Source organism: Chrysemys picta, chromosome 3, assembly GCF_011386835.1.
Source record: "Chrysemys picta bellii isolate R12L10 chromosome 3, ASM1138683v2, whole genome shotgun sequence".
Lineage (NCBI taxonomy): Eukaryota > Metazoa > Chordata > Testudines > Emydidae > Chrysemys > Chrysemys picta.
In genome coordinates this window covers 112,884,370-112,911,793 of record NC_088793.1, presented here as the reverse complement: position 1 = coordinate 112,911,793, position 27,424 = coordinate 112,884,370, and the positions used below count along the sequence as shown (strand labels likewise).

The window sequence follows — 27,424 nt, the reverse complement described above, 5'->3', positions numbered from 1 at the left end:
CCTGAGACAGCATATGGACAGTGTGTCCAAGAGAACTTAATTACCCCAGAAGTGGGGGGAGACTGTATATTGACCTGGCCAGAGGACTGAGTCACAAAGAGAGAGTACCCTTGGTCACAGCCAGAGGGGCCACAGCTTGAGCAACCAAAGGAAGGGGGTGCTAGATGGGGCAAAAGCTAATTCCCAGACCCAGCCACAAGGAGGCACATGTAGTGAGTGGAACCCCCTTCACACTGTCTTATTCCACACAGTGTTTTTCAAAAATGTCCCAGAATACCGAAAGGCCAAAGATCACACAGTAGTTGTGCTGAGCCTTCCATTAAGCGATGGTTACGGTCACTAATAGGTTGAGTTCAAAGGGGGCAGGGGGGAAAGAGGGACTGTAGCACCTTGTAGCCCTCTACAAGATTGACCTTGCAAGGTGATAGAAAATGTCTCACAATGTGTATAATGACTATATATAAAAGCTATAGTTTTAAGCTTGTGCATTCAACTTTGACATTTCCTGACTTAAGGGTTTTACCATGCAATCTTAACTTATCTTAATATAGTTTTTAACGGCATTTCCTAAAGAAGAAGTTGTCTTAAGAAAAAAAAAATCCATAAATCTAAATCTATTAGCTATACAATATTAGAATACCCTACACTGCTCCAGGTATGCATCCAAGTGCTCCTGCAACTGAACTGTCCAAGCAAGTGACCAGTGAATGAATTAGGGCTGTTATACTCTCACTCTTTATTATGCACTAAAGCCTGGTTCATTCAACACACACTTTACTCTGCATCTTAGTAGATGTGTGCATTCAGTACACAGTCACATCAGCAGCACACACATGCACAGCACAGACTACTTCCCTTCCCAACATTGGTGTGTGATGGTTCAAACACATCACTGATTAAGTGATAAACTTACATTCTGTGCGCAAAGTGCAACTTTCAAAGCATCTTAAATCAGCTAAATCTCAATCAGTTTTGAACAGAACAATCAAAGGCACTTCTCTTCAATTAAGGGAATCTCTCAGTTAAAATTTAACTTTCATATTCTCAGCCATTTCAGACACAACTGTTCATTGAAAGGTTGCACTAATTACCTATAATGCAGAAACTATAATTTTCTGAAATGTTACTCATACTAAAATACAAGCTTAAGTGTTTAACACTTCCTCCCCAAAACAGAAAATAAATGTCTAATGTAGAGACCAGGGCTAGAAAATTTAATCCTAAATGCAGGAGTGGCACCAGGGTTTTTGTCGCCCTAGGCGGCAGTGCTCCGCCTCTGAGCATTCGGCAGCGGCGGTCCTTCCGCTCCACATCTTCGGGGCACTTCGGCGGCGGGTCCCGGAGCGAGTGAAGGGCCTGCCACCAAATTTCCGCCGAAGACCCGGAGTGGAGGGACCCCCCGCCTCCGAATTTCCGCCGAGGGCGGCAAAATGCCACCCCCAAATCCTGTCACCCTAGGCAACTGCCTAGGGTCGCCTAGTGGAAGCACCGGCCCTGCCTAAATGGCCATGTTTATTAAACAGTTATGAGTAACTGAAAACAGGGTTTAGAACAGAAACCCTGACGTTTCTGAGAATAGAAACCCTGAGTAACTGAAAACAGGGTTTAGAATAGGAACCCTGCCTCAGCAATGTTAACTTCCGGGTATTACTAGAATATCATCATCTAGAGATACTCCTGACCAGGCTAACTTTAAGTTATCATGAATATAGCAAGATTCAAAAAAGTGCCAGATATTCTTCCTTCAAAATGACAGGTTTTAGAGTAGCAGCCGTGTTAGTCTGTATCCGCAAAAAGAAGAACAGGAGTACTTGTGGCACCTTAGTCTCTAGAGACTAAGGTGCCACAAGTACTCCTGTTCTTTTTCCTTCAAAATGACTCTGTTGCTAGACTGAAGGCCCCGTTTTTGGGATTTCCCTCTGGCATGGGGATGGAGAGACTTAGGGTAGGTCTATATATATAGCACTGCAGCGGCGCAGCTGTACTGATACAGATGCTCCCCCGGTTATGCAAACCTGACTTACGGAAATCCAAAACTTACCAAGAAGGTTCCGTAAGCTTTTTTTTTTGGGTGTAATTGTTGGAGATACTTCCCAACTTACACAAGGCATTCCGGAACGGAACGCTTTCAGAAGTCGGGGAGCTTCTGTACAGCCATGCTGCAGCAGCACATCTGGTGAAGATGCTCTATGCCTATGGGAGAGAGTTCTTCTGTTGGTATTAAAAAAAACAAACCCACACCTTCTTGAGCGGTATAAGCTATGTCTCCTGCTGACATAGCACTGTGCACACAAATGCTTATGTTGGTGTAACTTGTCACTCTGGGGAGATGGAATATTCACACCCCTGAGTGACATATGTTTTGCTGGCATAGGCTGTAGTATAGGCATAGCCATAGTATTCTAGGGTTTGAGTTGATGAATTTGGGTGCTGCACCAAACTAGTCAACTAAGATAGAGAGACAGAGAAAACAGTATTAGAGTTGCATGATTTTATACTCTTCAGTTTCCCAGACAAAAAAACAAAAGGAGTTTCAAAGTGAAATCACAGTCCCAAAGCCATACACACTTGACGTACTACAGAGCACCCAAGAAGAAATGCTGGAATGTCAAACCGTTTTAAAACTGAACTCTTGAACGGCTTCTGAGTTGGAGAAAGAAAGCAGTTCAATTAAAAAAGTCAGGGGGGAGGAGGTATTCTGACACCACTGTGAAACTGCTCTACGTTTTTAGCTGCAAGGGTTAGCACCAGTAGTAGCAGAACTAGTACAATTTGAGGAAAGAGTCAATATTTGACTTTTTTTTTTAAGGCTATAGTATGGAAACAAAATTACTTCACTAATGAAAATGGACACTATTTGGAAATCAGAGTTATGGACTAATCTGAACTGAGTTTTGCATTTATATTTTTATATAAAGCATCAGAGAGCATGCTTTATTTCTACCAGTAATTCAGAATTTACTTTTGAGTGGAGGTAAACTGTCCAAACTTCCTAGCAGTACTGTATCCGGCAGTGCCCACCTCTCTAGATAATTTAATAAATAAATAAGTGTTAGCTGCGGTGCCTGTTTTTAAGAAACTAGCATTACAGCTAAAGAATGTGTTTGTTAAGAAGTACTTTTTCAAGAAAAACAAAAACACACAATAATATATTTGAGGAACGATGGAAACAGAGACAAAAATTTACTTATGTGGGTACCAGGAACTATATTAAAACAAACACCCAAAACCGGGGAAATCAAAAGGAGGGGCACTTGTGGTATGTAACTGGAAACCAAAGTAATTTTACGTTTTCCAAAAGTCACTGCTGCTTCCTGTTACTTAGTAAGAATTGAAAGACCGATCAGCACTCAAGCCACAGCATTCTAATGAAGAAAGAATGAGTTCTTAAATCTTAATGATGTACATTTGTTCAAATTGGATTAAGAAAAGTAGCTGGAATGAACTGAAACAAATATTAAGAATCTAAGCTTATAGTTAAATTTACTCTTTCTTATTTGAAAGAGAATGCTACATAATTTTGTGGGCTTTTTTTTTTTTTAAACAAAAATGGTTACTCGCAAGTGGACTGTGACTGCTTCAGAAATTGAAGAGTTCAACAACTGTAATAAAAATGAAAAAACACCTTTGTATGCAAGTGATCTTTTTAATGGTTCTAGGTCTTATGAACTCAATCAGCCAATCTTTACACCAACAATTGCCACTTGCCAGTCATTGGCCGAGACAGGCCTTTGAACCAAAGTGTATCACATTCCTCTGTAATGGTCTGTTACACAATATTAGGGTGAGGCAAGCTGAGCCTCCAACTCCATCTCAGCCGGGATCTACTGTCTGTGGTCCAAAGATGCAGTGTAAGGGTGCGGACTCACCCCTGCAGCGCCTCCTGCTGGTCGTCTCGGGGAATCAGCTCAATCCAGCCTCCGGCACGCCCTCTGCAGGCCGTTGATCCACCTTACCGCTTCTGGCCCCCCCGTGTCCCTCCCAGAACCCCGGTGCCCTTCTTTGGGGGGCTGCCCCTGACAGAACCCCTTTCTCTGAGTTTCCCCTTCCCGGGGAACCCCCACCCACTATCCCTACCTCACCTCAGGATAAGGCCACTGCCAGTCACCAACTAGCCCCCGCTCCCTGGGGCAGACTGCATTATAGGCCACTCATCATCTGCAAGATTGGGTTTGGACCTGCTGCCTTAGCCTACCAATGGGCTGCCCTCTGCAACCCCCAGTACTCCTTGGCCTTCTCCTAGGCCACAACCTGGGACTTTCCTGGCAGGAGCTCCCCTGCTCCACTCAGGTACCCTGTGTCTAGCTCCCTGCAACCAGACCCTTCTCTCTCTCTGAGTGCAGAGAGAGACTGTGTGTGAGCTCCCGGCTCCCTGCCTTTATAGGGCCAGCTGAGTCTGTTTGGGGCATGACCCCAGCTGCAGCCACTTCCCCCAATCAGCTCAGCCTTCACACTGGGCTACCTCAGGCCCTTCCAGGCAGGAGCAGGTGTCGACCCTGCTATATGCAGCAACACCCATTGTGTGTGCTGGTGACAGGACCAAATGCTCTACTAGCTCTGGACCAGGTGATGAGTAGCATGATGCAACTCATATTAAAAGCTTGACCTACATCATAGCAAGGCCTTGATTCTGCTACATTTCACATGCCTCATTGCAAATGTTTTTTCTGTTACTCTGAAATTTGTAATATTTGGGATATACACCAAGTGTCTTAAGTAGCTGCCCAGGCTGATTTAGTTGATTGTTTTTAGAGTTCAAAAAGGGCTCTGCATGCACAGTTGAAGCATCTTCCTGCTTAAGTTTGGTTAGCAATCCCTCACATTAAGTGACTGATACTAAGTGACATTTATGATAAAGTACAAAGAACTCCTCCTCCTTGTTCAGCTCCTCTTGAATAAGCATTTTGTGTTCTTATGTGTTATTCCAGCCACACAAAACATTCAGCACTTCTGCCAGTAACCACAAGACTCAATCAATCAATCCTTAATGTTTTCAGTTGTAACAAAATTACAAGTATCAGAGGGGTAGCCATGTTAGTCTGAATCTGTAAAAAGCAACAGTGGGTCCTGTGGCACCTTTTAAGACTAACAGAAGTATTGGGAGCATAAGCTTTCGTGGGTAAGAACCTCACTTCTTCAGATGCAAGTCAAAATTACAGGCATTTAAATCTTTGTTACTTTAAAGTATATGCATTTTTGGAAATATTACATTGGACCCTATTTCATATTGCAGCTGCTATTGTAGAAAAATGTTACAATTTTAAAAAGGAAAAACAACGTATAGTTAAGGAATATATTCAACACTGGTATTGAACAGGGACTTTAATTTAAGGGGCAGATTTCTATCTTCCATGGAGCCCTGCTGAATTCGTTGGAGTTCTGCACGGATGGATGGGTCTGCTTATGTGGAGTTCACTGCAGGAACAGAGCCTAGATTATTAACAGCAGCTTCTGGCATATTTTTACATGTGTCAGAAAAACATGTTGTTCTTAGTATGTGAGCATGAGAAATTTTCTTTGGAAATACAGGGGAAACATGTTTTAATCCAATGCAATTGCAGTAAAAAACAATTAAGGGACCTGACCTCGTATGGCTTTATTCAATAAGAGTTTGAAAGCTCTCAGCACATTCCAGACAGCAATCTGAGAATACATGTACATAACAGAGGTGGCAAAAATATCTTCAGAAAAGTGTTACATTTATCAGTCAATTTTCCATGAAAAAGCGATAAAACAATAACCAATACCACCACCACTTTGAAATATTTGATTTTAAGGCCCTATAAAAGTTCAAAAAACTTTTTTTTTTAAAATATACACTACACATGTAGTGCATCCAAATACCAATATATACATGTAGAAACAAGGAAGGCAGGTCATATTTACACAAAGTAGGGGACTGTACCCAGGAATGCAGTGACTCTGCAAAGAACTGAGGGGTCATTGTGGACAAGCAACTCAACATGAGCTCCCAGTGCAATGTTGTGGCAAAAAGGTCCCATGCAGTCCTTGGATGTATAAACACAGGACTAGTTAGTAGGAGAAGGGAGGTGATTTTACTCCTCTATAGGGCACAGGTGAAACCAAGAGTGGAATACTGCATACCGTTCGAATGTCCACATTTTAAAAAGGTGTTGGAAAAAGGGGTGCAGAAAAGAGCCACAAAAATGATTTGAGCGCTGGAGAAAATGCCTTACCATGAGAGACTTAAAGAAGACTGAGTGCATATGTAAAATGGCTAAGTACCTTCACAGGGAGAAAATATTGGACACTAAAAGGCTCTTTAATTTAGCAGAGAGAGACTTAACAAAAACCACTGGCTGGAAGCTAAAGCCAGACAAATTCAAATTAGAAATTAGGCACCACTCTTACCAGCGATGGTGATTAACCATTAGAACAAACTACCAAGGGGAGTGGTGGATTCCCCACCTTTTGAGATCTTCAAATCAAGACTGGATGATGCCTTTTATGGAAGATGTGCTTTAGTCAAACACAGTTATTGGGCTTAATACATGGGTAACCTGATGAAATGTAATGGTCTGTGATAGAGTGCTGTAGCTCGGAGTGAAAATTTGGGTGGGTCCTAACTTATGGTAAATAGGCAATGACCAAAGTGCTCTGCTCATTTCAGAAGGATTCACTATCATAAAGTGCTCAGTCCGTAGGGCAGCCTGCCTGCTCCTCGCTTCACTCAGCAGCAGAGCCGACCGCACCAGTACATCGGCAGTCACACTCTGTCAGTGAGCAGTGCGCTTTGGCAGGGCACGGGATCGCAGGCTGTGGCCATTGGCGCTCACTTGGCTACTTTGGTGCTAACTCCAGCCCAGATAATGCTGCCTTTGCATTTGTGGGCAGCTCTATCCAGGCTTGTTGCAATGCTAGGGGGCTCAACCTAGGGTTACCATATTTAAAAAATAAAAAAAGAGGACACTCCACAGGCCCTCGCCCTGCCCCTTTCCCACCCCGGCCCTGCCCCTTTCCCACCCCAGCCCCGCCCCAACCCCGCCCTTTCCCCACCCCTTCCCCAAAGTCCCCGCCCTAACTCCCCCTCCTCCCTCCCAGCCACGCGAAAAGGGCTGCCCAAGTGCTACCGGCTTTACGGTTTGCCGGGCAGCCTCCAGACCCTGCGCCCCCGGCCGGCGCTTCCCCAGCGCAGCTGGAGACCGGGAGGGGAAGCGTCCAGCCGGGGGCGCAGGGTCTGGAGGCTGCGCGGCAAACCATGAAGCCGGTAGCACTCGGGCTTTGGACAGCCCCTATGCCTCCGGACCCTGCGCCCCTCTCCGGCTCCAGCTGCTCTGCTCCTCCCCGGACTCAGACTTCGGCTCTGTTTAAGAGCCAAGCTGCCCGAGCCAGCGCTACCGGCTTCGGGCAGCCCCCTTGACTCCAGACCCCAGCCGCCGGCTGGGCACTTCTCCTCCCCGGCTCCAGCTGCTCTGCTCCTCCCCGGACTCAGACTTCGGCTCTGTTTAAGAGCCAAGCTGCCCGAGCCAGCGCTACCGGCTTCGGGCAGCCCCCTTCACTCCAGACCCCAGCCGCCGGCTGGGCACTTCTCCTCCCCGGCTCCAGCTGCTCTGCTCCGGCGGCGCAGGGTCCGGAGGCACGGGGGCTGTGCAAAGCTGGTAGTGCTGGCTCGGGCAGCTTGGCTCTTAAACAGAGCCGAAGTCTGAGTCCGGGGAGGAGCAGAGCAGCCGCGGGAGAGGAAGTGCTCGGCCGGTATTTTTCCTGGACATGTTCGGCTTTTTGGCAATTCCCCCCGGACGGGGGTTTGATTGCCAAAAAGCCGGACATGTCTGGGAAAAAACAGACGTATGGTAACCCTAGCTCACCCAAAGTGTGGTGATAGGGTTCCATGAGGAGGCAGCCTGCTTCCAAAAGCTGGCAGGGGCAATGTGGATGGTCCTGGAGGCAGTGCAGCCTGAGGTGCCAGGGTATCCCTTAGCCAGCCCCTGTGCTGGCATCCTTGCCCCAGCACAGCTCCTAGGAAGGTCAGGGCTATGTTTTGCCAGCCTCATCCATTGGGTCCCCAGCAGTGACAGCTCTCATTTTTTGCCCTCTTTTCTCCTGACTCCCCCCGTTCCCCAGTCCCTCTGCCCCCAGCTTGCCAGATCCCAGACCCCCAGCTCCTCTGACATCCCTCTGGCCTCTGATCCCCCTTCCTCTCTCTCTCCCACCACTTCTTGCTGGACGTGAAAGTAGTAGTGATAGAACACAAGTAGACTTCAATTGATCTCTGCCACACAGCTGACCAGGGTGCCGAGCAGTCCCCCTCTTACTTCCCACTGGGATAAAGGGGCTTCTCCAGAGTGGAATGTCAGAGTCTGGGAAATGGGACCTGCAGTAATTGGGAGACACCCTCCCCTCCCTATGGAATGGCAGCACCAGGGCCTCTGATTGTTTCAGGCAGCAAACCCTCTCTCTGCAAACCAGCTTATCACTGCATTCCAGCTTCTTCCACCATGTGGTGGCAGCAGATGCTGCTGCTCTCCCTGTAGCTCCTGGCCCTGCTCCTGATTTAAACAGTAGTTACATAATATGTAGGGGTCTTATAAGGCACATAAGTGACTGGTCTTTATAGTTTGTGATGGCAGTTTTGCTTACTTTGGGTTTGTATTTTCTTAGTAAGACCTGATATTGAAATTAAAATAGGTTTAATGGTTTAGATTTCTAGTCTTAGTTACAACTATGTGCAGCACTATACCGAGTGGTGAAGCAGTGTGAGAGAGTTTTCTCCACTTTTCCTAGCCATAATCTTGATCAATCTGCAGATTTTCTACATTTTCAGGGTGTGAAGTACCAAATATTATACTCTGATTCTAATCAATTTTTTTTTACCATTGTATGTATATTTGGTATGTTACTGAAAAGGTATTATATGTGCACTATAAATGGTTCATTATAATAAAAGTGTTCCGGGTTGAACTGTTCATTCAAAATGGTACTCATTAGCTAAATCTGTCTCTACAGAACAGTCCAGCCCACACTTTCTAAGCCATATGGTTTCCCTAGTTTGACTTGACATTGTAAAAACTCTGCAATCTCCAAGAAAGCAAAAGTGAGAGAGTCAAAATATGCTGGGAAAACTAACTCTGCTCTGCTTCAGAGTTTGAAAACACGTGACCAATACCTAACAGGCCAATACAGAGGATTGGGGGGAGGGTTCCATAGCAAGATGCAAGAGCTGTTCCCTGATAAAAGCCAAATCCTTTTCCTGGGAAGCATCAAGAATTCTCATCAGGGTGGTGGTCTTAGCCCTTCTCCAGTCATCTGTGTTTCATATCAGTCTCAGATGGGAGGTATCTTAAACCTTTGTAACCTTCCCTCTAGCAAAGACTTCTTTCTCTGTCTGCCTTACTCCGTGGCCTCCTGATTTCTAGGAGATGGGTAACAGTGAGGAGCAAGTTGTCTCTACTACTCTATTATCGAGCTTCCAGGCTGCTGTTGGAGGAAGAGGGATCTCCACTTCTCAACCTAGATGCAGGGTTTGTGGTTTGTTGCTGTTTTATTTTTTTAGGGGGTGGGGTTTCATCCCCTGTAAATAGTTGCACTAAGAGGTGCTTTCAGTGACTCCTATTTATCATACAATGCACTTGGAAGGAAGGCTAACACACAGCCAGGAGATCTAGGGATTCTTTTCCCTGTTCTACCACCACCTTTCTGTGTGCATTCCTCTGCTGCCTCTCAGAATCTTCCCAAATAGTAATGGGTGAAATTGACTTAATTTTGGTCAGTTTCACGGTTCTGAAATGAAAAAAATGACCTGTGTTTTTGCCCTTTTCATTCTTCTGCTGCTTGCATAATCTATCAGTACTCGAGTTGTCTGAATACTCAGGAAGAAAGCATTGCGCACCTCTTTACATTGGGTGGTTACCTTCACAACCAGAAGGGCTACATTTTTTTTTAATTAAAAGATATTTTGTAGAAATTACAGTCTCAAGTTTGAAAGGGACTTAAGTGCATACTTGACTTTAAGCACATGAACAGCCCATTGACTTCAATGGGAGTACTCACATGCTTAAAGTTAGGCATGTGTTTAAGTACCTTACTGAAGCAGGTCCAACAACTTAAGACACCCTCCCTTACCTTCCATTTGCCAGTGACAGCTTCCCAGAACACTGTCAAGTAAGCTTTTTAAATCATGCTTTATATATGGCTAATTTTAAGTTGCAAAGTGTATTAGAACTGTAAATTATTTCAATTATGTAATGACTTTTTTTGGATTTGTTTTAATGGTTACAGTTAATTTTCTCCCCTGCTTGATAATGTTTCCCTGACTTGAGCCACTGGAGAAATAATCCAGACATTGAGATTTGACTTAGAAGGTGGAATAAAGCAAATTTTATATGCATTATATTTGAGAAATTAACTGAGGTTTAAACAAGAAAATGTTTGCATCCTTGCTGTATTTTGGTCCTTTGATCTGATAAGATATTGGGAAAGTATTTTACATGGCAGCTACAAACCTTTTCCTTCAAAGTTCCTGCACTATCTTCTAACAATCCTGCCTGACACATTCTCGTACCCTGAGGCAAGGTTTTAGACATTTTTTAATTGAACACTGGCTGTTTCTGCCAAGGCTGGTCATGTTGTGGTGTGCTAAAAAAAAAAAAAAAAAAAAAAAGGGCCCTTTCCAGGTTTCTGCCCCAGGCTGGAAGAAATTAAGGTCAGTGGTTTTTAAACTGAAAGATGAACATTTTTTGTTTGAAGATTTTCTCTCTTTTAGAAGACAATAACTAACAAAATGAAAATCAAGGAATGATGAGTAGGCAGTAATGTGCATGGTGCAGATAACAGAAGAACACATTTATATAAACAGACTACAGGGGATTCACATTTAACTCCTCCTCTCTGCCCCCCCCCCAGCTTGGATTTAGTCACCTTTTAAAACTATAAACATATTTAATGCCTGGACTTTAAAGATATGTAAAGGAAGTGTGATCACATAATGCTGATAGGACCAAGAATTATGAATTAGAGCAAGACATTCTGCTTAGTAAAGTGAAAGCCATTCCCATAGTTCTGTGTGCTTTATCCCCACTTGTACTGAAAGAAAAGACCTTGTTTGTCCGCCATTGTTTATTTACAATCTCCTTCACACTCCAACCTTTATACAGATATCAAGAATATCCAGAGTTGTTATGACCAAAGATGACAACTTTGAAAGTGCTATTAACTTTATGCTTCAGAGCTTCAGCCAATCTCTAACTACCAAAGATCAGGATGAGATATATGTAGGAGATAAGTTATCCCACATCTGTTTACCATGGGGTTCTCACATGGGCCTCAAACATCTGGCACTGGCTACTGTCAGAGACACGATACTGAACTAGGTGGACCTTGGGTCTGGCCCAATACGGCAAATCCTATGTTCTTATTATCATATTTCAAATGATTTTCAGTTCCACAGCAGCAGAACTGGCCCCACAGAGAATTTCTATAGCGTATGGACCTCCCCACAGTGGCCTAAGGCTGGTGGAACCACCTTATGCCCTCAGGCCCCGCAGTACTGGGGGATGATGCATACCTTGTGAGCGGGATGAGGAGTGGTCAGAGAACGCTGTGATCAAGCTATTCTGGAGTGCTCCAATGGCCCAAAAGGGGTGATATAGGATGCCATAAGCTAGAGCTGCTCCTAGGGTACTCTCAGTGACTCCCATTTTGCATATAAATACAGTTAAAAGGATGGCTAAGACGCAGGCCTGGATATCAGAAAGTCTGGGTTCTCTTCCCACTTCTTCTGCAGGCTTCCTGTGTGACTTTGGGCAAGTTTCTTAATCTCTGTTTGCCTCTCTAAAATGGGAATGCGCTTACCTACTTCACTGGGAGTTGTAAAGTCTAATTCACAGATTCCAGTTTAAACCCCAAAGGGACCATTAGATCATGTATTCTGACCTCCTGTACATCACCGCAGGGCATAGCCATGGGTGGGGCTGGATGAGCCACAACCCACCCAGTTAGCACCCAGGCCCACACACATCAGAGCCTGTGTGACTGTAGAAACTGGCCAGCACGCGGCTGAGCTCATTGGCTGGCTTAGGGATCAGCCAGGGCACCGCCACACCCTGGGTTCAGTTGCCTTTGGCACTTTGGATAAAAGGAAACCTACATGTTTCAGTTTTACAGTAGTAGCAGCAACATAAAATTATCCTGGAAGAACTGAAAAGAAAAACATGGAGAATAGATTAATCTTATGTGAATACAACACAAGAAGCACTTATCTGTGTGGAGAGGATGTGCCACACTGTTAGAGTAGATGAGCTGTGGGGGCTGGGGGCGGGGGGGGGGGGGGAACAGTCACTTGGATCATCTCCCATTCCTGCCCCCCTCATACAGTACTTTGTACTGTCTTTAAAATATCCTTCTCTAGAAGTCTGCATAATCACAAGCAGGTTCCCTTCACTGTTCCTCAGGCATCCTACTTGCCTACTCTTGTATTTTGGTATAGAGAGCAGAGTGAAGAAGCAGGTGTGCATTGTGAGGAATGTCTTATTTAACAAGAAAAGATTTTTTTTAAAAAGGAATCCAATGTGGAACAAAACACTTAGAATAAAAGAATCATTTTTAAGTCTTAGGATATTGAGACATCGAAAATGCAATAGTGGTGGCGCATGGAAACTTTCAAACATTGCAAACTCATTTTTATTTCCTAAAAGTTCATATAAAAATCTGGCTCAATATTTCATACTGTGTCCTATACCCATGTCTACAGCCATAAGTTCCAAGTACATGCAGAAATGCTATTTCACAAACTACACATCAGAAATCTAGAACCTCAGAGGGCGCTGCAAACAAGCTGGATGTAGGTTGCTTGAGCTGTGAGGTGGCCCATGGGGAATCCCCAAACATTTTTCCCTAAGCCGCACCTTCCAACCCCCCCAAAATATTGCGCCGGACACCTGAAACCCCCAAGATGCCCTTTGCACTCTAGCTCTGTATTTTCCTCCTGTAATCCAAAAGCATCAAAAAGAGAGAGATCTGCCTTTTACAAACAAAAGGGTTCCTTAGCCTGACAGTCCGCAACTGATGGCTGTACAACAAAAGGTGGCTGCAGAGACTGTTGAAATTAAATCTACAGTTTCCAACCTATAGACCACTGTGACTGAGATTCAGAGTGCACTACAAGCTCTATCCAGACAGATGGGTGAAGCAGAACACTGAATTTCTGAAGTGGAAGAGGATTTCAAACAGAACAAATTACAGGTTATGAAAAGCTATACAGTAACTCCTCACTTAACGTAGTTATGTTCCTGAAAAATTTGACTAAGAGAAATGATGTTAAGCGAATCCAATTTCCCCATAAGAATTAATGTAAATAGGGGGAGTTAGGTTCCAGGGAATTTTTTTTCACCAGACAAAAAAACATATATGTATTAAATTAAATTGTTTGTTTTATATATATATTATATATATATATATAAATATATAAATAAATAAAACACACAGTATAAGTTTTAAACAAACAACTTAATACTGTACACAGCAATGATGATTGTGAAGCTTGGTTGAGGTGGTGAAGTTAGAGGGTGGAAGAAGGTGGGATATTTCCCAGGGAATGCCTTCCTGCTAAATGATGAACTAGCATTTGGCTGAGCCCTCAAGGCTTAACACATTGTTGTTAATGTAGCCACACACTCTACAAGGCAGCACGAATGGAGGGAGGGGAGACAGCATGGCAGACAGAGACACACTGTGTGTGTGTGTGTGTGTGTGTGTGTGTGTGTGTGTGTGTGTGTGTGTGTGTGTGTGTGTGTGTGTGTGTGTGTGTGTGTGTGAGAGAGAGAGAGAGAGAGAGAGAGAGAGAGATGTGCATTGCCCCTTTAAGTATGCTGACCCCACTCTAAGTACATCGCCTTTAAAAAGATCAGGAAGTTGAGACAGCAGCTGCGGCCAGCAAGCTTTCTCCTCCTGAGCCCTGTCCTGTCCCCACCCTGCTCTAAATGGAGAAGGAGTAGGGGGGAGGGCGACATCCTGACATTGGCCCCCTTCTTCCCCCTTCCTTGCACAACAAGCAGGAGGCTGCTGGGAGCAGCTCCAAGGCAGAGGGCAGGAGTAGCACATTGGAGTGCGGGGAGGGACAGCTGAACTGCCAGCAAGTGGTAGCCTGCTGGGCGGCTGCTGCACAGGAAACTTAGGGGAGCAGGGAGATGATGGGGGGCTGCCGGTCCACCCTGGTTCCAAGCCCCCACCAGCTAGCTGCAACGGGCTACTCTTCCTGCAAGCAGTGGACAAAGCAGGCGGCTGCCAAACAACATTATAAGGGAGCATTGTGTAACTTTAAACAAGCATGTTCCCTAATTGATCAACAACGTAACAACGAAACAACGTTAACCGGGACGACTTTAAGTGAGGAGTTATTGTAATGATATCAAGACTATTAACACCAAGCTAATTGATCTAGAAAGCCGCTCACAATGAAATAATATCAGGATTGTGGGTGTCCCTGAGGGAAGAGAGAAAGGTAAACCCTCTAAATTTGTCCCTAACCTAGTAACTAAGCTATTGGATCTGCCAGTAGATTTTTGTTTTGATACAGAATGGGAACACTAGGCTCTTGCCCCCCAGCCAGCTGCAGGAGATCAGCCTAGAGCATTGTTTCTCAAATGCGGCCTCTTTCTTTCTTTTCTTGCAGCCACAGCCTCCTGGGTGGTGATGGGGGGTGCGGCGCAGGCTTCTGGCTTCAACCCTGGTGTGGTGGGTGGCAGGCTCTGACCATGGGGTTTTGGGCTCTGGCTGCACAGCAGTGGGCTCCATCCCCTGACCACTGGGCTTCGGGTTCAACCCCCTCCCATCGCCCCTGGCCCCGCTGCCACCCTTGGCCCCTCACCCAACCATCCTATCATCCCGGCTCCCACTGCCTCCCTATCCACCTCTCCATTCAATGCTTAATTAGTCCTCCAGCTTGCTAGGGCTGAGTAAATCTGCTATGAAAAGTGATATTTGCATGTTTGTTAATATCGCTTTTCACTGCCTCCCAGCTAGCTAACAAGTCTCTGCTGTGAAGAGTGATATTAACAAACATACAAATATCACTTTTTACAGAAGCTTTTTACTAGCTAGCAAGTCTAAAAAAAACCCCGCAACCAAAAAAGCAAAAGAAACAACAACAAAATGACAAGATCATGCAAAGCACCTTATTTGTGTTTCTATTTTGTTTAGGTCCAGTAAAGAATGGAAACAACTGTATGTTGTTATTATTGAGACTGCAAAAACACCCCTACATAAATAAATTACTGTGATTGGACATGTATATATGCATATGTATTCATTTTTCCTAAAGTTAATTAAGAATTTTAGGGAAAATTGTCAAAGAGTCCACTAGCAAGAGTTGGTGGCCGCACTCTGAGGTCACGAAAAATTCTGTTGCGAGAACACCCGGCCTAAAGCATTGATTGTGAAGTTCCTGAAATTTACCACTAAGGAGCTTATATTGCAGAAATCTAGAGGGGGAAAAAGGAGCTGTTATGTGGAGAACCAGCAATTAAAATACTGTTCTATGTCCATGATGTGATTTCAACAAGGAGAGCTTTTAACCATTCAAAACAATTGTCCAGGAAAATGGACTAGAAGTATTTTATTAAATACCCTGCAATGCTCCACATTAAGAATGGCAAGAAGTGAGTATCATTTTGTTCCCCTCAAGAGGCAGAAATATACTTCAAAAATCTGCATGCTCCTCCCTTGCAAGACGAGACATCTATGGAATAATCCAACTATATGGAATTTCTGAATTGCTCTCTGAGATCTGATATGGCTGCTCTAAACAAGTTGATACTGATGTAAGTTCCTTTTTTTCCTCTCTCTCTCATTGGGGTTAAAGAGTTATCATCTTTATCAAATTCTCATCTGTGCAGACTTCTAGTTTTTACAGTGAACTGGAAAATGTCAAGAGCCTGAACATGTTAAGAGAGATCACTTGATCATTGCCTGTTAGGTTCACTCCCTCTGGGGCACCTGGCATTGGCCACTGTCAGTAGACAGGATACTGGGCTAGATGGACCTTTGGTCTGACCCGGTACGGCCTTTCTTATGTTCTTATCATCAATTTATTTCCTATTGCCTTAGCTCATGGAATTGGTGCACCAATGTACAAACTATCATTTGATTACTAAATGTATGCACGTGTATTTATTTGTGCAATTATTATTGCTTTATTAGATGATGCTTCCTTATGGACTAGTATGTCAAGGTTCTATTGGCAATAGGTGATTTACTATACTTGTAATGTCTGGGGCCCTAGGGGCTGTGTGCATCTCCAAGTCTCACCTGAGCCAGCCACCCCTTTGGGTGTCAAGTGTGTATTTTTGGACTGTTTAAAGGGATTAGTCTTTTTGTTTGTATGATACTAATGTGTATTTCTCTCTCCACTATCTTTTCTGTTTTGTTTTTTCACTTATTTAATTCCACTTTTTGCCTCACCTCCTCTGCCTCCTCTCTCCCTCCCCACCCAGTTATCCTCCTATGCTGGGAATTTCCTTCTCACTCCTGTAGAATATATATTGGGAAGCAACACCCTACCCCTGGATTATATAACTTTTGCTGTTAAAATATGCAAGAACTGTATGCTGCTCAGGAAAATTTGCAATTTCTCCTTATCCACAAAGTGACTTTAATCCAGTATATTTTAACAATGGTGGCTTCGATAATTAAATGTCTCATAAGAATAAGAACATAAGAATGGCCATACTGGGTCACACAAAAGGTCCAACCAGCCCAGTATCCTGTCTACTGACAGTGGCCAATGCCAGGTGTCCCAGAGGGAGTGAACCTAACAGGTAATGATCAAGTGATCTCTCTCCTGCCATCCATCTCCACCCTCTGACAAACAGAGGCTAGGGAATCAACTGAAAATCTGGCAGGAACTTCATTAATATATGATACAGTACATAATTTTTTTTAAACTGAAATGTCACTAACTAAAATTACCTCTTGTAGTTAAAAGCATGCAGTGGCATGCAGGCTGATTAAAACAAATTGTATCAATATTATGTAGCAAAAGTCTTACCCTTTGACCCTATTTGTGTAGCTTCCAGCATCAAAAGAGATTTTTCGCACAGCAATGACATACATTTGTTTGAAATTGAAGAGAGGCTAAAAGTTATTTCTATTAACCCAATAAAAAGAAACAAGAAAGCCTTGTAATTGGGAAAGTGCCTTACCTTGAAAAGTTGAGGAAATGAACGTGTCTGGTGAATAAATAGGGCTGCTCAGCAGTGCTTATGTTTTTAATCAATTCCATCTAAAAAAAATTAAACAAGAATTACAACTAAATCAAAATTACCGAATTAAACCAAGTTGTGTTTTTGGACAGAAATGGCGACACTCAAAAACTATATAATCATTTAGTAGTTTAGAACTACTCCCAAAAAAGTCATGCTAGGACTGCAACTCTGGGCTTGTTACCCATGTTAAAAGGGATGGATGGCAGAGCATCATGAATCTAGCACCAATGTTACCATTGTAGCATAGGAATCAGTGTGCTATACCATGAGTTTATACAAATCCAAAAGTTAATTTCTACTCTAGACAAAGGTACAAACTAAAATCCTAATTCTAAACCTATCCAAATCTGGATCTGAATTTTGAAAGTGGCCTCTATTTTCAAAATGGATCTAAACTACCTAACTACAATTCCAAAATGTGAAGTGTTTGAAATCTGCATCAGAAAATGTGGATTGAGACTATTACTGTCTTTACATAATGATAACAGTTCCTATCACCACCAGATTACTGAATGGGTGGATGTCTGCTCATATATACAAGCAGACATGTCCCATTTCTTCTTTTGTATAGCATATTTAAAATGTGAATATAATTCTACATTTGACAGAAATCTCTCTTCAAATAATGGTCTTTTGGCCTACTGCTTTCAAGACATTTTAGCAAGGGCTTTTAGAATTAAGTTAATTTATTTTTGCATTATTAAAACTTTTTTCATGTAAAACAGCTGACGTGAAAAACTGAGTATTATATATATATTATACTCAGTTTATATTAATAAATTCTCATGTGTGCAGACTTCTAGTTTTTACAGTGATCTGGAAAATGTCAAGGGCCTGAACATGTTAAGTGAAATATATGCAAAAAATTCCAAACATTCTTGTTACTCTGACTTTCTGACTTCTGCTCTCTGATTTTCTAATTGGCAACATCAAAAACTACAAGGCTGTATTAGAGAATAAAAGACACCGAACATAACTGAATTTGAAGAGCACAATAATTATAGTGGTAATTTTACAAACTGGGTAGTGGAAACTAATACACAACATGGAAACAATCCATAAAGAAAAATAGCAATGGAAGAGGAAGAATTGCTCTAAAGTTCTGCTCTAACTTGTATAAATTCATATACTAAACACAAGTAAAATCAAAATTGAGAGGTCACGAATTTAGAAGATTGTTTCCCTCAATGTTATGAAATTTTTTTCCCTTAAAACTGTATGGCATCTTACTTGCCACATGCAAAAACAGACAAATCTAGCATCAAGCCTATCATTTAACAGATCTGAAACCAATAGAGTTCTAATGAGTAGTCATGCTAAAAACCAACAGAGTTTTATAGAGTTTAATATACCTATGGTCAAGAGACCATTTTCTATTAAAGGGACATCATTAAGTTATATAGGACAGTTTGAAAATCCTATAGAAAGAATTTACAGGAAAATGCAAATCTATTGTATTTTTCCATAAAGCAACTCGACCACCCACCTTCTGAAAACAGCAAGGGAGAGAAGGGCATGCATCTTTCCTTCTCTTGCTCTGGGATGAGAATTTTGGAATGACACACCTACACAGAAGTATGCCAGGCTGGAGGAGGATACCTTACTGTGGAAAATGTAAAACCCACTTTTACTAACTGATCCCCATTTTGATCTGGTGGTCCTTTGTCACTGGTTTTAATTTATAGATCACAGTCTATTGTTTCTTATCCATTATATTTTTCATTAGCTATTTTAGGTTTTTCTAAGATGCCTATCGCAACTGCTTCCCAAGTGTCATGCCAATCCTTACATATTACACCTAGGAGTTAGAATATAATAAAATAAAAATCCCTTCCCTCAATAACTGATGTTCCCCCAGATATGTATGAGAAGCAATGATGCAGCCCTAGGGTTGTCTCATCTATCTTGTTAAGCATGGCCTTCTACTGATGGACTGTCATTCTTGCTCTACCATGTGAGAGATCAAGTCTACCTTTGGAAAGGTAATCTCTGCAGTCTACAGAGATTATAAACCCCACGGAAGGGAGAGAGAAAAGAGAGGGCTGAAAGGGAGAAAGATAAGAAAGGAGGAGAGATGCTAAGGAAAAGAAGAAGGAGAGGGGGAAATGCTCGCTAATATCCTAATCTCCTACCAATGACTTCTTAAAGGGCATCAAATAGCTCTAATAATAACAGGTAATTAATCCTGGAGGCAATCCTGATGAGTCATGTGAAAATACAATGACTCACTTGACTAAACATTTTATTAATTTTTTCCCTAATAAACCACAAGCTAGAGACGCATTGCAATTGTCCAGTGTAATCATTGTTAGAGACTAGTAAAAATGCTGTGGCAAAGAATTCAGGCAAAATAACTCAGAGAACTTGACGAGTCATTTTTGAATGCACAGAACACCGACATTTTCCAACAAGAGTTACTATCTCCATCAAACAAATGTCAGCGTGATACATCTGCTGGAAGGGTGGTGGCTGTATCTGTAAAAGATTGTCAGAATATCATGACAATCATCATCCCATTCAGAGACTTACCTAGCTTTGAGAAAGAAACGGAAAAGAGGTTGCAATGGTTAGAGCTCAGGCGTCATCTTTTAAAAACAAAACAAAACAAAACAAAAAACTAAATTACAGGAGAAATGAAACAGCCAGAACTATATTAAAATACCAATATATCATTAAAAAATTAACTACTGATAAATATTCACTTCACCGTATCATCCTGGTGCTTAGAGTACTTGATGAAAAACATTAATTATGCACGCAACTCCCTCTTTAAAATATATTATATGACTGAGGTGAGGATGGTTGCCCATGCCCTATACCATATATTAATACAGGTGTCTCTTTCTCACAAGCACAAGTTTGGTAACAACTAGATCCACATTTTCCCACCTCAATAAAACTAGATATCGCTTGACCTAAATGCCAGTCAGGCCAATGTAAGTCTCAGGAATGGAATAGCAGAGAGCGCTATAGGTCAGCAATAAAGTGGATTTGGAGAGTTGCATGCTGCTATTTGCACAGCACCTGACTGCAATGTGTCTTGTAGCAGGAGCTAATTAAAGTCAATCTCAATTTCTTGAGCTACAATAATATCCACTCACACCTGAAAACAGACACAGGATTTTGTTTTGACTTAAAGCATGTTCATATTTAGAGGCTTAAGCTACAATGGACTCATCAGCAGATGAGGATAAGCCTATAGTATGTATATGAACAAGCAAGTGTGGTAAAAGACAACAAGAAAGGGAAAGTAGGGCCCAAGAGAAACAGTGCAGATTTCAAAAAATGAGAAGGACATAGCAAGGAAAATTACAAAAGAGTCTACGAGAAAAACTGTTAGAGGAAAGAAGCATAAATGAAAGTGGGAGAGGGAAAGAGGGACAGACTTTGTGAAGAAAATGGAAAGAGATGGAGTAGATACTAGTGCAAGCCATCACTGAGATCCTTCCCAGGCCAGCAACAGGTAGGAGGGAAAAAGAGAAATGAGAGGAAAAAATCTAGGAGGACATAGATGGAGGACACAGAAGGAAGGAGAAGAACAGTAGGACATATAGATTCTTAGAGGGGATAAATATATCAAAGGGCAGACTGGAGAAAGGGGAAGAATTAAGGGAGTGTGTTCATTATGATAAGGGACCTGAGGGAGGGTTCTATCATCTTTAGAGGGATTCATGTCCTCTCTCTGGATACTGCCATGATATCTCCTGCCAGGGATTACTTTTAGCCTAGATAATGGAGATAGTTCTGAAGAGCAAATAGTTTCCCTTTGAAATGCACTATATTACACTAAATGGTGCATACTATGGAACTAGGTTCCAGCTCACTCTTAACTTACTCCATTCAAACACAGGAGTGGAGGGAGAGGGAAGGAATGGGGAGTGGCAGGAAGTGACATCGGACTCCATGATGTCTCCAACTAATGCAGCCCTTGGCAGCACACCAGTGCTCAAGATTGGTTGCTGGCCAAAAGTGAGTACCTACTAGTATGCACAATGAATTGTACTTAAGAAAAAAAAATACATAAGGCAGAAGTTACTCATAGGTATCTGGAGAATTAGCAAATAAAAGCAAGCCAGCCACAACTGCCTATCTACCCTACAAGAACAACTGTGCTAGCATAAGCTCTCTGCCCTGATTAGTGATGTCTCTGTTATAAAACAATTTATTATCTGTGTGAACAGAAAAACCTGGTTCTACAAATCTGTGAGGGAGCGGTGATTGAGCCCATAGAACAGAGTTTTAGTCTAGGACCTGAATGAACGGTAAAACTCAAAGTAGACACTTCCTTCTCCTTACAGGGAAGCCTCAAGTTATCATCCTCATCACAAGGAGATTTTCAGTCATGCTGTGAGAAAACCCATCAAATCAGGATGGATCAGCATCATCAGTGCTTGAATTCAGGCTGCTGCTGCATTTTCAGCAAAAATCCACCAGGTGGCATAGTGAACTGCTCACAAGAGACCTGGATGGGGCCCCTTTATACCCTTTAAAGAATATATATCAGGGGTAGGCAACCTGCGGCACATGAACTGATTTTCAGTGGCACTCACACTGCCCAGGTCCTGGCCACAGGTCTGAGGGGCTCTGCATTTTAATTTAATTTTAAATGAAGCTTCTTAAACATTTTAAAAACCTTATTTACTTTACATACAACAATAGTTTAGTTATATATTATAGACTTATAGAACGAGACCTTCTAAAAACGTTAACATGTATTACTGGCATGCGAAAACTTAAATTAGAGTGAATAAATGAAGACTCGGCACACCACTTCTGAAAGGTTGCTGACCCCTGGTATATATAAATGTGGCGGAGGGCATCCAGCCATATCATTGATCAAAAACTAAAATAATTCGGACTTGAAGATAGAGGAAAATCAAGATGCACTATCAGTACTTATCAGCTCCCTTGCTCAGAGCAATTGCCTTTTGTCTTTTTATTTATAAAAAGCATGTTTTGTTCCATGAGAAACAAAATCGGTAGATAACCCTGCCTGAAGAATTTGTTTGCTGTCCAAGTGGTTTTTTAAACTGCTGTATTTCATCAGAAGTGAATTCAAGTTCAAAATGTAAAAACACTGAGGCTGGCATGACTTTCCAACAGCACAGTGGTGTCAGTTTACAATCTCCACTAATACTAATGCAAACACAGAAAGACACGCTTTTGTGCTCTCACCCTCTCTCAGAACATTTTACCTTCTTACTGTTTTAATTTCAGTCTTTTCAAAAAGCATGCGAGGTCAAGTAGATACAGGTATCTCTAGGCATTGTTTATCACTTTCATCTGCACTGAACTTCATACTTCCTTTTGGTAGAAAATTCACATCTGCTTCATCATCACAGGAATGTGAATCAGTCTTCATTTGCATTTCTAAGACACTGAGAATTCCTTCAAAAACTTCCTAAGTGTCCATACTGCTCGGAACATTTTTCCATGGCAGGTTGTCTTTTATAAGCAGTTATTTTTTAAAATAAACTGACCTTTTATTAGTATTTTATAGTTCAAGTATATAAAAAGTTGACTATCCAAAACAAAGGGAGGGGGAATTATGTAATTTAACAGTCAGGGAAAATTGCTCTCATTGGACACCTGCAATAGTAAATCAATACACAAGTACAGTCTTGAATCAGAGTCCAAAAGGGCTAAACAAGAGATTCATCTAGGGATAGGGCCATCTACTGATGTAAAGAAAGGTTAATTAGATATTATTAGTATTACAAGAACCACACATGATATTAATGATTATTAATATCACATGTAGCTCTTGTAATACAATTTAAATTAGAACGTCTGAACAGTCAGTATGACCTTTTTTTGGAGTACCCAGGCACCTCATCAACACTTGCCCCTAGGATGAGAAAGTCTTGTCTGTGCCCGCTGTGGTTCAGGTCCCTGATTCCACAGGCCATGGGGAACACCAGCACTAACTTCCAAGCCTCTGCGGGCGTTGAGCTCTCTGTACAGGTCAGCGATAGACACACGAACCCCAAGTCCTCTGAACCTCCCTCTGGAGTGCCCAGCCCGTTCCACTGAACACCCTCTGAACTCTCATATTTGTTACTCCCACAAGAACGGTACACGCCAGCTTGCAAGAGTCAACTCCAGATCACCACTCTACTTAACACACAGCACTTACATATATAGGGAAAACAAGAATAAGTTTATCATCAAAGAACAGAGAGTCAAGTGATAGAGAGTGAGAATATTGGAAACAAATGGTTACCAATAAAACAAAATCATGACATGCTTTCTAGAGACTAAGCTTAACTAACATGGCATTCCCCTATGCCCTAGCTTACCCCAGGTCATTTCTCCAGTGGTTACAGTTTGGCTGAGACATCTTCTCATAAGATTAAGCCCACCGGCAGCTCATCCTCACAGAATGAAGGAATATGTGGAGGTTCATCTGCATCCCAGATATAGTTTCAAAAGTTCATTGTCTTATCCCTAACTAGGATAACTCCTGCTGTTTTTGTTTCTTCCTCCAGCCCCTGTAATCTATGGATTCACATTTTGCTCAGACAGTAAATAGGTATTCATTCTGAACCATACAATACTCAGTTTGCATGTGACCTGCCTGATTAAGGTAAGTGTCTCTGCTCCCCTGCCTGCCAGGAGTATATGGATCATCTTTTGGTGACCTGTCTTAATTACAGACCTAGAGAACATAATTTTCAGCATATATACATAACTCCTCACATGTTTTCCGTGTATAAATCTTACAGTGGTCATGACTAAGGCTACAAGTATGTTGCGGAAGTCACGGATTCCGTAACCTCTGTAATACTGGGGCCCCGCAACTCCCTAGCCCTTGCGGGCAGCGGGGGACCCCAGAGTTCCCAGTCGCCCTGGGCAGCAGGGGACCCCCTAACGCCTAGCCCTACGGTCAGGGGTCCCTCCCAGCTCCCAGACACTGCATGCAGTGGAGCAGGGTGCTGAACCCTCCTCCTTCCCCATTTTGTCAGGGATGTTTTTAGTAAAAGTCAGGGACAGGTCACAGCTTCCGTGAATTTTTGTTTATTGCCTGTGACCTGTCCCTGACTTTTACTAAAAATATCCATGACAAAATGGTAGCCTTAGATATGACCAGTGTGACACAGGCTTTCAGTAAGCATCTTACATGACATTCTTTTTGTGAACCCATGGGATCCTGGTCCCCACATTCCCTCTGGCAGTTGTCATCAATAGGTCCTGGCGTGACAGACAGATACAAACCCATCCATTTATTTCCACAACAGAGCTTGCTTAGAACCACTTAAATGTTATCTGCTTTATCTCTAATTATCCACAGGCAGAGGATAGGATGGGCAAACTTCATGGGATAGGTTAAAGAAGGTGGTGAAGAAGACCCTACTAGAGCCTGTCTTAAGTGTATGCAGGCACATAAGGTACCCAAAAGTGCTTAATTTTACTTGACTATAGTGAATTAAGTTAAGCACTTGGATAAGTCTTTGCAGGATCAGGGCCTAAATATACAAGCAGAGGAAGGATGGGAGGAAGTAAGTATTATGATCTCCATTTTACAGATAGGGAACTGAAGCACAGAGATTAAGTAAGTTGCCTAAAGTCAGACAGGTAGCCTGTAGCACAGCCAGGATTTGAGTCCAGATCTCCTTAGTCCCAGCCCAGTACTTCACCACAAGACCATCCTTCCTTTTGCCACTAAACAGATTTAAGATTGGCACTGTTAGTATACTAGATTAAAGACAGAGAAAAATTCCAGTCCACACACCTCTCTCACAAATACAGAAAATACAACAAACATGTTGACCAACACACACTTTTCTAGGAGATCAAAGTGCCACTATTCAGCAAAATACAATGTATACATCATAAAAGATATGTAGCCATAAATTAGAATAAAAAGATACACAGTGCATATCTGGGCACATCCACAACAGTTAAGCCTGAGCTCTGCAGCAACATGTCCACCACCATCTGTATTCCCTTAAATTCACAATCCAATAATCTGATAACTTCGGGGTTGGAGAAGATAATATACAGGTTTGTCCTCTATAACTTGTTATTTGCTGCACAAGAAATAAATGCATAGTCTTCTCTGGTATCTTCCAACATCTTGATGGGATCATAAGCGCCGACTCCATGGGTGCTCTAGGGCTGGAGCACACACAGGGAAAAATTGGTGGGTGCTCTGCACCCACCGGCAGCCAAGCTCCCCTCCTCACCCCCCACACCTGTCCCACCTCGCCGCCTCCTCCTCCTCCTCCCCTGAGCATGCCGCATCCCCATTTCTCTGCCTACCTCCCAGCGCTTGCTGCCACAAAACAGCTGTTTTGTGGCGCGACGTGCTCCAGGAGGGAGGGGAAAGAGCAAGAATGCGGCGCGCTCGGGGGAAGAGGTGGGGAAGAGGAGGGGCTGGGGCGGGGATTTGGGGAAGGGGTTGAAATAGAGCAGTGGTTCCCAAACTGGGGTTCCTGAACCCCTGGGGGTTCATGAAATGTTACAGGGGGTTCTCGGGAAAAAATTCCCTAATGGTGGACAGAGCTGTCGCTAGGGATCCCGGGCAGCACAGGGCCAGCAGCCTGGAGCCCCTGGACTTCCAAGAGCTAAGCAGATCAAAGCAAGCATATCTATCACACTGAGGAGATTTAAACTTCAAGACTCCTTATAAGAAATGGAAAGGGAGATGGATATTTTTTGCTGTTTTTAAAATTAAATAGGCAGCTAGTGTTGTTTTTAAAATTATTATGAAGAACAAGTTTAAGCTTTGTTGTAACGTGTGGTGCTTTCCTGGACTACTCAAGACCTGAATGCTTGTGTAGGAGGCACTCTTTGAGTTGGCCTCTTAAATACCTTCATGCTGTTTCACATCTGATACTCCTTGATGAAACACAGGAGCCTTGTCTTATAACAGGCTTATTCAAGTAATACAAGCTACGAAAGTGAGATCTTGGAAAAGTGTTGCCATTTTCATAATGTAATAAAAATACAGTAATGATAAATAGTAATTAATAATAAATAGTGTGTAATAAGCATGTCATAAAAACAAATTTTATATTTCCAAGATCACTGCTTTTATAATTTATACTAAGGTAAAGGATAAAATCCCTGGGAATATTAATTTTTAGGAGGGGGTTCGCGAGACTTGACATTTTAGTGAAAGGGATTCACAGGTTGTTAAAGTTTGGGAACCACTGGAATAGAGGCAGGAAGAGGGCAAAGTTGGGGTGGGGATTTTGGGGGAGGGGTTGGAATGGGGGCGGAGAAGAAGCGAGGAAGGGGAGGGGCAGGGGTGGAGTCGGGGTGAGGCCAGGGGCAGAGGGTGGTCGAGCACCCACTGGTGCCAGCAGAAGTCGGCGGCGCCTATGGATGGGAGTACAGTATGGAAAAAGATTATGTTAGTTGTAGTCCACTTTGTGTTAGCCTGAGACAAGTATTGTCAGGAAAGGAAAATGACCCTCCATTTTTTTTTAGCAGCGAGATGTATCACAGTATCAAAATGAAGCAGGTAACTGGGATGAAAGATAGGACTCTGGGAGATTTCTCCTAAAATCTTCATAGCAATCAATCAGTGATGGAAATCTCATGAGAAACACACACAGCAAAAGTATACAGGAACAAATGGACAATTATGGGAGACGTTTCTTCCTAACCCCAAGTGGTTGGCTTACAGACTGTAGCACAATGGCTGATATTTTGTTTTTTCATACACAAAGAACAAGGGTATGTTATGAATTGGAATGGTTTTGTTTTATTTCCCATAAACTAAAAATAAAATTCTGGATGTAAGGACAAGCAACAAGCAACAAAAAGCTCAGAGAAAGCATAAAAGCAATTAAGAAGCTTCCAGTTTAAAACGATGAGGTAAAATGTCCACTTATGGAAGGCTTCCATTGAAAATCTGCAGCATATGTTAAGGGGTCTGAACAGTATTCTTTTACAATTATTGAACACTATGTGAAGAGAAAATGATATTTTCCTCTAATACTGGTGGGAAACGTGACAATGTTTAAAAACTTGTGTTGTCGCCTGCAAGCAGATGAGATGGTGTACAAGGGCTTAAGAAGTGGTTAAAAAGTATGTCACAAAACCAAAACTTTCTAGGTGAAAGTTATAATTTTCATTTAAGAAACTGAATGGAAGGGATTTCCAGCTAGTTTATAATAGCTTTCCACTACTCATTTTCATGACATAAGGAACTATGAATTAAGGAACAAATTCTGAGCACTGTTCATACAAGGGAACTG

At 42.5% G+C, this 27,424-nt stretch overlaps 1 protein-coding gene across 2 annotated transcripts in view; it reads right to left on the bottom strand.

Annotated features, from left to right (window-relative positions):
- UST (uronyl 2-sulfotransferase) overlaps window positions 1-27,424 on the bottom strand; it is a 272,126-nt gene that overhangs the window by 106,880 nt on the left and 137,822 nt on the right. For both annotated transcript variants that reach the window (XM_005280434.5, XM_005280433.5), the window contains exon 4: window positions 17,154-17,233. In XM_005280434.5, coding sequence (XP_005280491.2) covers window positions 17,154-17,233 — 80 coding nt within the window. The remainder of the gene's footprint in view (window positions 1-17,153; window positions 17,234-27,424) is intronic.